This window comes from Bacillus rossius, chromosome 15 (genome assembly GCF_032445375.1).
Source record: "Bacillus rossius redtenbacheri isolate Brsri chromosome 15, Brsri_v3, whole genome shotgun sequence".
NCBI classification, from domain to species: domain Eukaryota; kingdom Metazoa; phylum Arthropoda; class Insecta; order Phasmatodea; family Bacillidae; genus Bacillus; species Bacillus rossius.
In genome coordinates, this window is record NC_086342.1 from 39,361,360 (window position 1) to 39,377,147 (window position 15,788).

The 15,788-nt window shown below is 39.5% G+C and overlaps 1 protein-coding gene across 3 annotated transcripts in view; it reads right to left on the bottom strand.

Moving 5' to 3' along the window:
• Positions 1 to 6,312: 6,312 nt before the first annotated feature.
• Positions 6,313 to 15,788, bottom strand: part of LOC134539385 (neogenin) — a 118,170-nt gene continuing 108,694 nt past the window's right edge. For all 3 annotated transcript variants that reach the window (XM_063381376.1, XM_063381374.1, XM_063381375.1), the window contains exon 23: positions 6,313 to 9,013. In XM_063381376.1, coding sequence (XP_063237446.1) covers positions 8,989 to 9,013 — 25 coding nt within the window. In that variant the 3' untranslated portion in view covers positions 6,313 to 8,988. The remainder of the gene's footprint in view (positions 9,014 to 15,788) is intronic.

Consider the following 15,788-nt stretch of genomic DNA (forward strand, 5'->3'; position numbering starts at 1 on the left):
CATAAATAAGCGATTCAATTATGGTTACTATTTTGTAAGTTCAAACTAAGCTTCATTTATAATATATTAATAGGTTTTTCTTGTTTGTAAATAATTATAATAGTTAAACATTTAAAAATAAGCAGGACTGGGCCCTGGACCCAGGGGTCCACCCAGCGCCAACCTTGTGGGGGCCGTGATTTCCTCGTAACTTCACTATCAAAGTTAGATAATTAAAAATATAAAAAACTTTTAAAAATACAGCATATCAACGTACACTTAATTCTGAATAGATATACATTTAGGATTTTTGTCATTACCAACCATCCAGGATTGTGTAAGTATTTGGAAAGTTCGGCTTTGATGCGAACATGACCGCATGTCCTCTTGGCTACTGGAGTGTTGCCTTGTTGCCAGCGAAATTCGAATCCACGCGCTACTGTTCAGGCCGGAAGTTTGTACGGTTGCTTCTCCGGACAATCGCATGTTTTGGCATTCCTTGCCACCCATTAGATTCACACCTGGAAATTCCCCATAATCCTGTAAATAATTTTTGTACCAGCATCTACTATAAATAAGGATCAGTGGCGGATTTACTAGCAGGCTGAGTAGGCTAGGGCGGCAGATTTTTGGGGCGGCAAATTTGGGGAACGATTTTTTTTTTTTTACGTACCTCATAGAAATCAAAAAGATTTCTGCATGACAGTTTTCTGTTTTCTGATATTTTACAGATAGAAGTCTGCAACAAATTTTGCCTATGACTGTCCTCTCTCCCTTGTCATTGTACGTTCCGTGAATCCGTGTAGCTAACTTCCATATTCTAGAGTAAAACAGCTAGTTCGCCGCCCCCCCCCCCTCCCCCCCGCAAACCAGTAATTGGCCTCTGCTCCCTCTGCCCACACTTTGAATGAGTGAAAAGAGCGAACTTGGACATAGCCCTTCGTATGGCTTTATGTACACCAGCGACAAATTGTTCGGATGAGAGAAGATTTTCTTGTCTAAAAAGGGTAAATCATTATCTGAGATCGACCTTGAGCCAAGAAAAATTAAACGTTTTAGTTATTTTGTACATAGAGTCGGAATTAACGAACAAGATTAGGTACTTACGACGATATCATCAATGATTTCTCCAACAAAATATCTCAATGATTTCTCCAACAAAAAATCTCGCAAAATGGTATTGTAACAAACTTTTATAACTTGACTGAGTTGATAATTTTTAACTGTTTGTAAGCGCAAAAAAATAAATATTTATTCACGTTTACCAAATGTACATTATTGTGTAAGTAGCATACACTACCCTGCCTTATTAATCGTACATGATTGAGCTTTTATTAGCTAAAAAATATACCCAAAACTTATTTTACGTGCAATTTCAACGAAATTGTTGGATTGTAAAAATAATCTCGGAGATGAAAATTGTAGAGGCAAGGGCGGCAAAAACTTTACATCCTATACCTTGAAAATTTATAAATCCGCCACTGATACGATGCCACTAACGAAGGTAAATGTGAACATATTCTGTTACCCCAGGCTAACAAAACTTACTTGTACGTTATGTACCTATAGGATGTTTAGAAAAAGTAACCAACGTAGGTAAAGTGACTTTTGAATGATTCTATGAATTGAACATACACAGGTTGCTTTCAAACATCAATCATCGACCATGCGAGGCATGGCGATTCCTTACAAGAAAATAATACAAGTCATCACTGAAGGAATTAAGTGCCCCTAAAAATTAAATATTTGAAACATCCTGTTGCTGAGGGTGTAGTTGGTTATGGCGGTGCAGGTGTGAGCTGCGCGGTGCTGTGTCTGCTGGGCGCGGCGCTGGGCGTGCTGTGCTGCCGCCTGCGCCGGCTCAAGAGCCAGGACGACGTGGTGGCCATGACCAAGGAGACCGCTGTTGTGGCGGGCTCCACCTTCGGCCCCGCCGCCTTCATGAGCCACAAGGGCCGCATCAACTGAGGGCCCGGCGAGCCCCCCGGCCAGGAGACCGGCGCGGAGGACCGGGGCCGGTCCCCGCTTCTCCGGCCGGTCTCGCGCCCCCTCGGTGGGTGAGGCTGCTTCTCGGACAACATGTCGGCTGGGTTCATTCCCCCGTCGTTTATTCACCCGGTGAATTCATCACGACGGCTTTTTGCATTTCACATGTTGTCACAAATGTTATCAGCAAACATTCACATTAAGTAAATGTTATCTAAATGCAGGAAGAAACACAATTGTTCATGATTATGAACAATTGTGGGTACATTGGAGAAATTTGTGACCCCGCAATAAATGAATGAGAGCTATCTGAATACACCCACGGCAGTGGCTCGCTTGGCGGTAATGACAAGGAAACAAAATATCTCAGCGTGCAGGCCCCTGGCCTTAGATCTAATTGTGATTTAATTTGACACACAGCATCCATGTGCTATTTCACTTGTAAAACAACACAAGCTACAAAAATTAAAATATGCGACTGTCAACGTACTTTTCCAGGTAGAGGGGAAGGGCTACATCCCTGCTGCACTAAGGAAGTGCCTCCTTCCTTCCCCCAAACACTCCCCTTCTCGGGCGCCTGGGCCCGTCCCTGTCACAGCCCTTCGTCATGTGGACTCGTCAGACTGATGTAGCGCGAGTCTCACCGATTGGTGCGACCAACGTTTTCTACCCGTCATCATTTTCATACATAACTTGGAAAGTAACACGTTCTTTTTCTGTTTGTATTACTGGTAGTCCTTAAAGGTACATTAAAAAACTTTTTTTATGTTACATAATCTATTGTAATATACATTTAACATCATCCAAATTCATGAAATACCACTCACTGACATCATAAAAGTTGATCACATGAACCAGTCAAACTTTTCGCAACCAAAACCACACCAAGCCTTCAATGTGGGTGCTCGCCACTTGCAAGAATCTTCCCACAGCAATGAACAAACACAAAAACACTTTGCCCCACTTATATGCTGTAATACCATCTAAAAAAAACACAACAGGAATTAGAATCTACACATGGGAAGTATAAAAATTGAGTCTTTCAAATCTACAATGGTAACCCAGTAATGCTGCACTTACATATTTATTATTGAAGAAATTTGTCTAAAAACCCCAGTCATATCATGATTTTACAGCAACTTTTTTTTTTAGGCAAGTACATGTCCATTCTGTGTCAGCTATAAACACGCTAGTTTAGAAACTGTAAAAAGAATGCGTGACAAATGTGCGTGATGTTGCGATTCTGGTCCCATTAAGCAGCAAGGCAGTTGCAAGGTAGCAAGTCTAGCTCGCTACTAGGCCTGTGCAGATACTAGCTTTTTTTATGCAAAGCGAGTATTAAATTGAATTTTTAAAATTTTCACAGAGTCTAATTGAATTGCGAACATTTTACTCTGCGAAACTGTATTAAACCTTTTTTTTTATAAAATACAGGATTGAAATTAAAAAAAACTGTTTTACATTTGTAATGTTTGAAATGATTAAGTGATAACCGATTGGACTCTACATATAACATCATTCATAAAAATTATGCAATAACAATGCATAAAATCAATACTGTGCATTCATAAAAGCAGATGGAGTGCCTTCTTTGATTTTTTTTTAAAGTAACCAGCTTTGTTGAAGCTACAAAAATACAACAACAAAAAAGAGCTTATCTTTGGCTTCCAATGTTTTAAAGTTTTGCAGCAAATGCAAAGCTTCACACCATACACTAAACTTTGCATCCGAACTAAAGCGTCAAATAAAATGGTTAGCAAATTTCCTGGCTAAGTCAAAAATCAACCATTAAAAGGAGCTTCAATTGATTCGCCTAGTCGAAGCTTCACACAGGCCAACTTGCAACCATTAAAACATTTCTGCTGCACCAATGGCCAATCAAATCTCGGATGCAGTATGTGGCTCAGCTACACCCACGCTAATGGAAATACCAAATACATACAAAGTTATAGGTCAGAAATACGACTAGGGAATTATAGTTCCATACATCATCCATAAAGGAAACCGTCAGGGTGTCCACACAAATCTGTAAAATTTCCCAGGCTTCCCCACACCAAAATTTTAAATTTCCCTAACTTGTCTAATTCAATAATTTACCTGTTTAATTTTTCTGAAAGAAATAAAGAAAGTCCAGCCTTTACCATCCCCATTGTTGGTCTAGTTCTCTCTATATTTCTTTATTTCAAACAGAACTTACATATGTTATTTTATAAAGTGTATTCTAAATCATGACATGTTTCCCTCCAATTATTAACACTAGGGAATTTCCACTAAATTCCATGACTTGCCTAACATTCCCTGAATGTGGAAACCCTGTCAGAATATGAATCTCACGAGAGACCACAATCCTACTTGCCAAGCAAAAATATTAATATCTGCCTGACATTTTTCCAAACTGCAAATAACATGCAGAATATACCTGTGTATAGTTTGCAATGCTCATATGGGTAGTGAGACATCCATAGAAACTGCAATAAAAACAATAATAATGGCCTGAAAGTGCAATTAGCTAGAGACAAGATTTTATGGTTTCATTTTTAGTCCAATTTAGTTTTTAAAATGGAAGATATTGGTGTAATTACTTTTATAAATGCATTGTAACACTTAATCCACAAAATAGTGGTAATATTTATATGCTGCATTTTTACGATAAAATAAATTTGTAATAAATTGGTCTAAAACTGATATGTTCAGAATATAAAAAAAAATTGGCAAGCATTTGTGGTTTAAAAGTAATTCAGTACGAGATGCATAATGAAACAAATTAAATTAATTATTCTGACCTGTGCACTTTCGTACAATCTATTGTCCGTATTGTCCGTATTGAATTTCAAACATTAGAAGATTACATTTTCATTAAAATTTGTGTTATTTCGGTATTATCGCAATTCACCATGTATGTTAACTTGTCTCTAGTAATAGCCCAAGAGGGTGAAATGTTCCTTTAATATGTAAGTCTGCTACAAGGACACACTTCACTAAGCGAGCACTGGCCACTTGCCAGGATACATGTCACACAACCCCCAGCTGCCACACCTAGTGCTACTCAGCTGTCATGTTCCCATGTGTCCATGCTGTACCTAGCTGTTAACTTATGTTAATAAATAAAACTAATATTTTTTAAGACTCTGTTTCGTTAATTTCCTTCACAAGAAACAGTAACATGAAATTTTGTCTTGAATATACCTTTCCAGATCCCAAAAATAAAAGTTAATAAAAATTTGTTGGTAAGTATTAAAATTAAATAATCCAGTATGTATAACAACAAACATGAAAAATTGCCAACATTAAATTAAGTATATTATCATCGTTGTAACAATCACATAAATTGTTTTATTCTAAATACCCAAAAATACTATAAATATGTAATTGCATTTTTAGCAAAAGGTAACAAGAATTTAAATCAGATAAACAAAAAAAAACGTATTCATCGTTGTCACTTAATAAATCAAATAATTCTTCGGTCCCAAGCAGATCTGACACATCTGCAGTTGAAGAAGAGGGTTGAACGTCACTCAAAAGCTGATGTTGCAGTTCAACGGTTTTTGTTGCAACTGAATAAAGTTAGTTGCAATGAGTATGTACAATTATTCAATTTGAATTCAAAACTATTCAGTACTCACAGACCCCTACCTGTTAAGTGCATCACTTATGCCACTTTAGTCCGGGGCTTCCTGTACCACTGCAGCTGCACAGACGTGACAGATTGTTGAACTAGTCATAAAACACAATTTTGTTTCTACTGCAGCTGGTAGTTTCAAGAGAGACGATGTAAATCGTAAATCACTCTACTACGAAAGTCGCACCAGATGGCACCAGAAAGGGTCTAGTAAATATGAAATAAATTGAATAAGTTTAATAATTTTCAAGAGATATGTACTTGAATTGTAATTTCCAATCCATAAAGTCTTTTTCATAAACTCATAATCAGAAAGTCTGGGGTCGCATTAGATTTAGAATCACATTATCTTCTGGTAAATACGGTATGTATACGAGAGATTTGTACCAATATATAACCTTCCAACCTGGGCAGCCTGTTTGCAACATCTGAAAATTTTCTGAGAAATTTATTTGCAGGTTATTGTACCAAAAATACCTACTGTTTACTTGTTAAATATTTTTCTAACTTTATATGTTATATCAAAAAAAATTACAAACATCATAACCTATCAGAATATAAGATGATCTCAGTACAAATGACTTTTAATACTAGCCCACCTAAAATATGAGATGGAATAAGATGGTGTCTTATAAAAACAAATTATTTTCATAAATATCACATAGATAGTTTAGTTCTTCACTCTACTCTGTATTGGGCACAGATATGGTACTTGGATTTTAATTCACTTTTAAAAAAAAGTTACAAAATTATTTTATTAACACAGTACAGACAAAAACCTAGCTACAAAAACACAAAAATAATGCTTTCAATGTGACAACTATACCTAACTAAAGTAAAAATACAATATAAAGCACAAAGTCAGTAAAAAAAACATTATCCATAGCGAGTTAAAAAATACAATGGCGGTGGAATGATATAGCTTGCAGCATTACCTATATTAGACACAGTGGTAAAAAATGAAATTATATTAGTTTGTACTTCATCAAAGATAGGTAGCCTTAGTGTGTGAATGGTTACTTAAACATAAAATGACAAAACACGGCTTCCCATTAAAATAATACACAAAGCATAAAACGTAGGACGTACGGACACAACCAACACAGTGCTTACAGGGAAACAAATGCAGTCTTCACTCAGCCATCCAGCACGACAGGAACAAGCTACAATCTGCAGGGGCGCTGGGATGTCGACCAATGGAACGCGAGCTCAGGGCCGGATTTAGAGGTCTGGAGGCCGCGGGGCAACAGAGGAGCGGAGGCCCCCTGGCCCCAAATTATTTTCCAAATTAAATAAACAATTTTTTTCAGTCGAGTTTTCCAATAAATAATTTATTGTGAAATCAAGTAGATTCTCTTAGTATTTAAAAAACAGACATAAATATAATCGGAGACAAGAATTATATGTAATTAAATTTTAGTGTTAATGAACGGAACCTTCCGATCTTTTTTCGCCGAAAAATCGTTGATGATTTCGCTGAAATCCAATTTGTGGGGGCCCTCTGTTTGTGGAGGCCCTGGGGCTTTCGCCCCGGTTGCTCTCCCCTAAATCCGGCCCTGCGGCGAGCTCAACAGCCGTCTCTCTCGCCGTGTCGACAGTTTGCCGACGACGGTACGGGCACGGCATCAGACAAACATCTGCACGCATCCCTCACCGCAGTAACAATACACGGCTCGGAATGACACTGACTGCCATCACACGAGTAACCAAATTTTAAAATGCTGCCTTAAAAAAATTAGTAAAAAAAATTTGAAAGCCATTTAGAAAATTTTCAAACGTGCTGATGGCCGGCCATTGGGGCTTTGAGGCTCAGGATTCACTTCGAGTTGACCTCGAGAGTCGAAAAGGCGACAAAGTGGAAAGGAAAGCGGTCTCGTCTGCGGCAAGTGGAACGTCTGCGACACGACACTTCTGTGTAATACTGAGCTGTCCGGGGGCAGTGGTATCTTAACTGGCAGTGTGCGCAACAGTCACGCATGCAAGTCATACGCACTCTCAGGGGTCCGCAAGCAGTGAACAAGAACCTGATTCTGGGTCCAACCTCCACGTTAGGCCATCGACTACTCACCTCACACACACACACTACACCCTCCGGTCTTTGAAACTACCAGAGGATTACGTCCACAGCAGTCCACAGCTGAGAACTGTCTGGAACATTCTTGAGAGAAGCTCTCATGAAACTACTAAGCTGAGATAAAAATGTCATTTATTTCAGCTGAAAAAACTTGGCATGAAATACAGAAGGATCCTGATTTTAAGTTCTCCTCATTTACGTTTTCCCTCAAAAACCACCACATTTAGCAGATCCCACGGAATGCCTTACATCTAAAATGCTTCACGTTCCTGCCACTTATGTCAACATAAATAGACTCTACCTGCAATTCACACTTTTTTCATATCCATATATTACTACAAAAATTTTCATTTTTCATTTTTCTGAGAACTTTTCTTTGAGGTTTAACTTCAAAGTAATTATTTTTTCTGTCGTAGCACTGCTTTTAGGAACGTAATTTCATTCTGTAATGCCAATCTAACGATTGTTCTTGCTTCACCACAATTTTTGCTCTTAAGAAACCGAGGTAGAAACTTAAGAAGATTGCTAAAATTTCACTACTTTGCAAACTGGTCTAGTACACCACAATGGCAAGAGAAGTACGTGGGATCACAAGCATAAAGCTGTGTGCTTGGATTTGGAAACAGCCACACCGTAAGACTGGTCAGGGTTAATACAGTGCAAGTAAGCTTGTTACCCTATAAGCCCCAGAACGAATGTGAAAAGTATTTCAAAGCCTATAATTTTTTTTTAATGGTATTATTTTGCGTAATAATCATTACGCTAGTTACAGCAGTTATGGGAACAAGGTGATTCGAGAACCACAAAATGAATGTTAGTACGTTGTTTTCCCGATATAGCTGGGTTGTACAGCTCAGCTGCTGACTGCAGTGAATCTAACTAATAACAGACACTGCCTCTGTCTCACACACACACATGCAACAGTAACTATGAACACAACTAGGCTACAGTAAAAAGCTCTACAACTTGAGGCCTGCATCATCGGGAATTCACGTCGACATCACTGACACTTACATATCACTACCTACGTCCACACACTTCCTACAGCTGCAAACAAAACCTTGCAGCAACGATATGAAATCTCCCTTTTCCAGCAATGTAAAAAATGGAATCAAAATACTGACGCCTTCCCACGAATGTATAGACAAAGTAGAAAAAACCGCTAGGTTGTCTCTCAGTCGGTAGTTCTGACGAACTGGTCCAGCTGCCGGCTAGGAACTGGCTCAGTCACCGACAGCCGCGCCTCGCCGCCGGTCTCAGCACTCGAACTCCGAGGCCGTGATGGCGTTCAGGTCCTTCATCAGTCCTTCGAGGTTCGCCATCTCTTGATTCAGTTCCTCCGTGCTGTACGAGGCCTGACACAGGAAACCAGCATTGTCGCACACGGCTTGATTCCTTCCTCATGAAGCCATAACCTGACTTACATGAGACAACACAACATTTATATATTGTAACAACCCAGATAACAGCCTTCCCCATGCAATCCAGTTAGAATAATTTTATTATAAATTTTTTGTCATATTTCAGGTTAGATGTATAGTTTTTCCTTTTATTTGTTATTGTGAACGTAAATCCCCGGGTTTATTGTTTTTATTTTTAATATGCAAAAGTTTATTTTTGAAGTAATTTTTTTTTTTCACTGGCTTCTTTGTGTGGGAAGGCATGCTGACGTAATTCTCCTTCGTTATTTCCACAACCGAGGCTTTGTTTCACACGCTAGGCGTATGAGTTACGGTCACAGGAGTGTGAGAGAGAGACAAAATCGCTGTGTCGTGGGAACAGAAATAAGTATTTTGTGGAAGCTTCTGTTGCCATGCTGAGAATTATGTCAGTGAGCCCAGGACACTGCCCGCACAAAGGGAAGGAAGGCTGTAAAGGCAGTCATTGTCCGAGCACTGGGCCGAGCAGGCCGTGGTTGGGCGATGGCTCTGTGTTTTATTCTTTTCTGGATGTACAGTTTCATTTTTTTTTTTGTGTTTTGTTGGGCGGATTATTTTGTGATTTTTACATGAATAAAAAAAAACAGGTAATACATCGAACATTGTGTATAAATTACTTCGTGACTTGCTACCAACCTGTATGTACACTCATCACCTAATTTTGAGCTAGCCGGAGGTGGTGAGTGGTAACAATATTTGTCGAATATTAACTCTGAATAAAGTTATAAGTTCAAAGGAGAAAATCTCAAACCATATATTCTATCATTTCTAAAAAATCATGATAAGATGTTGCACAATGTAGGGAATTGTAAAAACAAGGAAACTTGACTGTAACAGCGGCATTAAGGGTAATTTAAACTGGTGAAGAACAACAGATATTTACAAAATATGAGTGTAAAAGATATCACAAAAATGTTCTACGAAACAGACCAGGGCCCGTTCAGGTACATATATACACTTTTTTGTTCGCGAATACTTGAATAATATCTGGTATAAAAGTAGCATGTTAATGTTTAAGAAATTTTTACAGTTTTACAAGATCAACACACATGAAAGCCACTAACAAAGCAATGTAAATTTTGTAGTAGCCATCAGGCAAAGAGATATTGAAAGAATATTCTAAGCAGGTCTTCAAAAAATGTTCAAAGAATGGTGAACCATCAGCTAAATACTGACTGGTTTCAATGCTGGGGAAATATTTTTAACTAACGAGACTATTATAAATTAAGTAATAAGGTGTTTGTAGGCTAATCAAGACAACCATCATATTAACTAAAATAAATCTAGTACAATGTACAGCAAAAAGAACCATGAACATTTATGGCATGCCCAGGACAGCCAAATCCTCTAGTACTATGGATATTTAATTTTTCTGATTAAGTTTACAATTAGAGAGTTACCATTACGACCATAATAAGTTAAATATATTTTTAACTATACAGAATATCCCATAACTCAATGCCAAACCAAGAAAAGTTGATAGAACAATTAATCACAGTTCTAAATCAAAAAACCAAAATTGAAAAAGTGTTGTAGTTTTCGAGTTATTGGCATTTTTCAAAAGTTTTCAAATCCCCAAACTGCACCAAATTATTAAATAGTTGAATAAAAAAAATGTCTCTACTTAATTATAAATAGCCTACTATTTAAAAAAAATTAATAATAAAATAAAACATGCTTCACCTACTAATTGGGGGGAAAAAATTACCTATTTGCAACACTTATGTGGCAATAATTTTTAATTGGGTAACTTAGAATATTTACACTGTAAGAAAATTACATTGCTAACTTAGCAAGTTTTATTTGCTTTAATTAGCCATCTTTTCATACACATAACTTGTTAAGTCATCACAGAAATTTTTTTACAGTATGACTAGTCGAATTCACCAGATTAAAAATTTTTTTACGCATATACCGATAGGCGACAAGTTGTGCAAATAATGTTTTCCCCAAAAATATATCATGTTTGATTTTATTTTCAATTGCTATCAATAGTCAGGTTATTTATAATTGTGTAGCAAAAATTTTTAGTCATAGTATCTAATACTTAGATTCAGGGTGTGGATTTAAAAACTTTTGAAAAAAATGCCTACTTAAAAACTACGACACTTTTTCAATTTTTGTTTTTTGTTTCAGCACCGGAATTTACTGAACTATCAACTGTTCTCAGCTTGACATTAAGTTATGGGACACTCTGTAGGTGTGTGATCTCTAGCTCTTGTTTCGAATAATGTGACATGCAACTACAAGCAATAAGATACCTATTCTATCTTGTCATATATCATTCTGATTGATCATTTCTCAACTCTGACTACTTCTTAGCTTAATTTTTTTTACTACAAATACAATAAATGAGAGTACAATTAGAATTAGAAGACAAAAACTGAGGGCTATCTTCTCCACTGCTTCACGGGGAAAGATGTTTATATGGGCGCCACCACGTGAAATGGGCACGTGGACCCCGGCCGATCCTCTCTCTCAGGGCGTGACGTGACCCATGTGGGACGAGTTACCAGCCCTATTGATTCGCTTATGTCGATCTACACCAAACCTGGCCCGCTCTAGGCGTCGGGCACGCCACACTCGTACAAAGGTTGGATTCTCATTACGTAAAATATAACTCACGACTCAGTTAAAATTTAGGTTTAATAACACAACTCACGCCTCCCTACACGTTCTCCATTAAAACAGTAAAAGGCCTGGGCACGGATCAGCTTAGGTAAAGCATGGGCCAACCATGTGGCCATGCGCTATGAGTCTCCTGTGGACTGCGACAAAGAAGCTCGTAACGAGTTATATAAATATTTAATTAAACGTCCCACCGACCGAGTGTGGCCCCGAGGGCTAGAGATTGAAATTATTTAGGAACAAATTATAAAACAGAAATACTTGATCAGATGCACAAAGATTACGGCCGCCGGGGTGCTGACGCGTCTATACTCGATGGCTGTTGAAGAGGAACTGGCGACGCTACCCTCGCAATGGCGCACTTCCGCCGTACAAAAACCGTTACGTTAATTAATGATCCCGTGCCCCGGCGAAAGTGAAGATAATTACAAAACACATTATTTAATTACAAAACACAATACTCTTAATTAAAAACCATTAACACTTCTGTAATTATTTAACGTGAGACTTAAAAGAATCACAACTGAGGTCAAGTTCCGGTCCGTGCGGATTCGTCCGCGCAACGTCTGTAAAACTAGAATATATTATTAAATTAAGTAAAAGAGCACGTTGGCTTGAACATAAAAACACTGGGGCTAAAAATAAAAGGTTACAATAATTAATTAGGTACATGATTAGGGGCCGTCGCACTGCTTCTACAGCGCCCTCATGAGGGAGGTCCTGGCGCGCAATTCAAAACAAACACAAATTCGCGGTTAAATGCCGGGAGGGAGCGGAGCCTGTCCAGGCTCAGGCGAAGCCCCGGCCGACGTCAAAACAAAACTTTTAATGCTATGAATAAACACTTGCTACTGGGTTATGGAGATAAAAATTAGTGATCTTTCCTCGACCTTTAATCACACACAAACTGATGCAAACATAGCAAATGTATGCCACTGAACTTATGTTGTCCCCATGGTAAAAATAGCTTCTTTTTTTTTTCTATAAGGCCTATTTTAAAATCTGGAATGTCATACAGGCTTCGCTCTGATTACGTAAAAAATCTCATCAATATTGAAGGCATTGATAAGGATGTTTCTACCAAGAGCAAGGCAGATTAGTAACAAATAAAAATGCAATGAAGATTCTTTACTTTTTTGCAATTTACATGATATTTAACATAATTATTGGATTGTGACCCAGTAAACATTAATCATCAAAAATCTTAAAAATTAACAAAAAAAATGAATAAATCATGTTACTTTCAGTATAAAAACTGAAAATATTTGTTAATTGAAATTAAAATTGAAAACATTTGTTTATCCAAAAACATTATTTTGCGGTTAGACTTATAGTTGCGGTGTTGCCTTTTGCTTCAAATACAACGTAAAAATGTCCATCTTGCGTGTGAACACACCAGGAAGTACCGGAATGTGCTGTTTGCAGGAATAACCATGTTCCTGGTGACACCTGTCACTGAACTGCCAGTTAGAACTACACGCGAAACAAAGAGCATGGTGAAAGAGTAAACGTTGTCTGCGTGGCAGGAAGTACGGTAATGTGCTGTTTGCAGGAATAACCATCTTCCTGGTAACACCTGTCACTAATATGCCAGCTAGACCTACATGCGAAACAAAGAGCATGGGGAAAGAGTAAGCGTTGTCTGCGTGGCAGGAAGTGCGGGAATGTGCTGTTTGCAGGAATAACCATGTTCCTGGTGACACCTGTCACTAATATGCCAGCTAGACCTACATGAAACAAAGAGCATTAGGAAAGAGTAAGCGTTTTCTGCGTGGCAGGAAGTACGGGAATGTGCTGTTTGCAAGAATAACCATGTTCCTGGTGACACCTGTCACTAATATGCCAGCTAGACCTACATGCGAAACAAAGAGCATGGGGAAAGTGTAAGCGTTGTCTGCGTGGCAGGAAGTACGGGAATGTGCTGTTTGCAGGAATAACCATGTTCCTGGTGACACCTGTCACTAATATGCCAGCTAGACCTACATGCGAAACAAAGAGCATGGGGGAAGAGTAAACGTTGTCAGTGTGAGAGGAAGTACGGGAATGTGCTGTTTGCAGGAATAACCATGTTCCTGGTGACACCTGTCACTAATATGCCAGCTAGACCTACATGCGAAACAAAGAGCATGGGGAAAGAGTAAGCGTTGTCTGCGTGGCAGGAAGTGCGGGAATGTGCTGTTTGCAGGAATAACCATGTTCCTGGTGACACCTGTCACTAATATGCCAGCTAGACCTACATGAAACAAAGAGCATTAGGAAAGAGTAAGCGTTTTCTGCGTGGCAGGAAGTACGGGAATGTGCTGTTTGCAAGAATAACCATGTTCCTGGTGACACCTGTCACTAATATGCCAGCTAGACCTACATGCGAAACAAAGAGCATGGGGAAAGAGTAAGCGTTGTCTGCGTGGTTGGAAGTACGAGAATGTGCAGTTTGCAGGAATAACCATGTTCCTGGTGACACCTGTCACTAATATGCCAGCTAGACCTACATGCGAAACAAAGAGCATGGGGAAAGTGTAAGCGTTGTCTGCGTGGCAGGAAGTACGGGAATGTGCTGTTTGCAGGAATAACCATGTTCCTGGTGACACCTGTCACTAATATGCCAGCTAGACCTACATGAAACAAAGAGCATGGGGAAAGAGTAAGCGTTGTCTGCGTGGCAGGAAGTACGGGAATGTGCTGTTTGCAAGAATAACCATGTTCCTGGTGACACCTGTCACTAATATGCCAGCTAGACCTACATGCGAAACAAAGAGCATGGGGAAAGAGTAAGCGTTGTCTGCGTGGCAGGAAGTACGGGAATGTGCTGTTTGCAGGAATAACCATGTTCCTGGTGACACCTGTCACTAATATGCCAGCTAGACCTACATGCGAAACAAAGAGCATGGGGAAAGTGTAAGCGTTGTCTGCGTGGCAGGAAGTACGGGAATGTGCTGTTTGCAAGAATAACCATGTTCCTGGTGACACCTGTCACTAATATGCCAGCTAGACCTACATGCGAAACAAAGAGCATGGGGAAAGTGTAAGCGTTGTCTGCGTGGCAGGAAGTACGGGAATGTGCTGTTTGCAGGAATAACCATGTTCCTGGTGACACCTGTCACTAATATGCCAGCTAGACCTACATGCGAAACAAAGAGCATGGGGGAAGAGTAAGCGTTGTCAGTGTGGCAGGAAGTACGGGAATGTGCTGTTTGCAGGAATAACCATGTTCCTGGTGACACCTGTCACTTATATGCCAGCTAGACCTACATGCGAAACAAAGAGCATGGGGAAAGTGTAAGCGTTGTCTGCGTGGCAGGAAGTACGGGAATGTGCTGTTTGCAAGAATAACCATGTTCCTGGTGACACCTGTCACTGAACTGCCAGCTAGAACTACACGTGAAACAAAGAGCATGGGGGAATAGTAACCGTTGTCTGCGTGGCAGGAAGTACGGGAATGTGCTGTTTGCAGGAATAACCATGTTCCTGGTGACACCTGTCACTAATATGCCAGCTAGACCTACATGCGAAACAAAGAGCATGGGGAAAGAGTAAGCGTTGTCTGCGTGGCAGGAAGTAGAGGAATGTGCTGTTTGCAAGAATAACCATGTTCCTGGTGACACGTCACTAATATGCCAGCTAGACCTACATGCGAAACAAAGAGCATGGGGAAAGAGTAAGCGTTGTCTGCGTGGCAGGAAGTGCGGGAATGTGCTTTTTGCAGGAATAACCATGTTCCTGGTGACACCTGTCACTAATATGCCAGCTAGACCTACATGTAAAAACAAGGAGCATGGGGGAAGAGTAAGCGTTGTCAGTGTGGCAGGAAATACAGGAATGTGCTGTTTGCAGGAATAACCATGTTCCTGGTGACACCTGTCACTAATATGCCAGCTAGACCTACATGCGAAACAAAGAGCATGGGGGAAGAGTAAGCTTTGTCAGTGTGGCAGGAAGTACGGGAATGTGCTGTTTGCAGGAATAACCATGTTCCTGATGACACCTGTCACTAATATGCCAGCTAGACCTACATGCGAAACAAAGAGCATGGGGGAAGAGTAAGCGTTGTCAGTGTGGCAGGAAG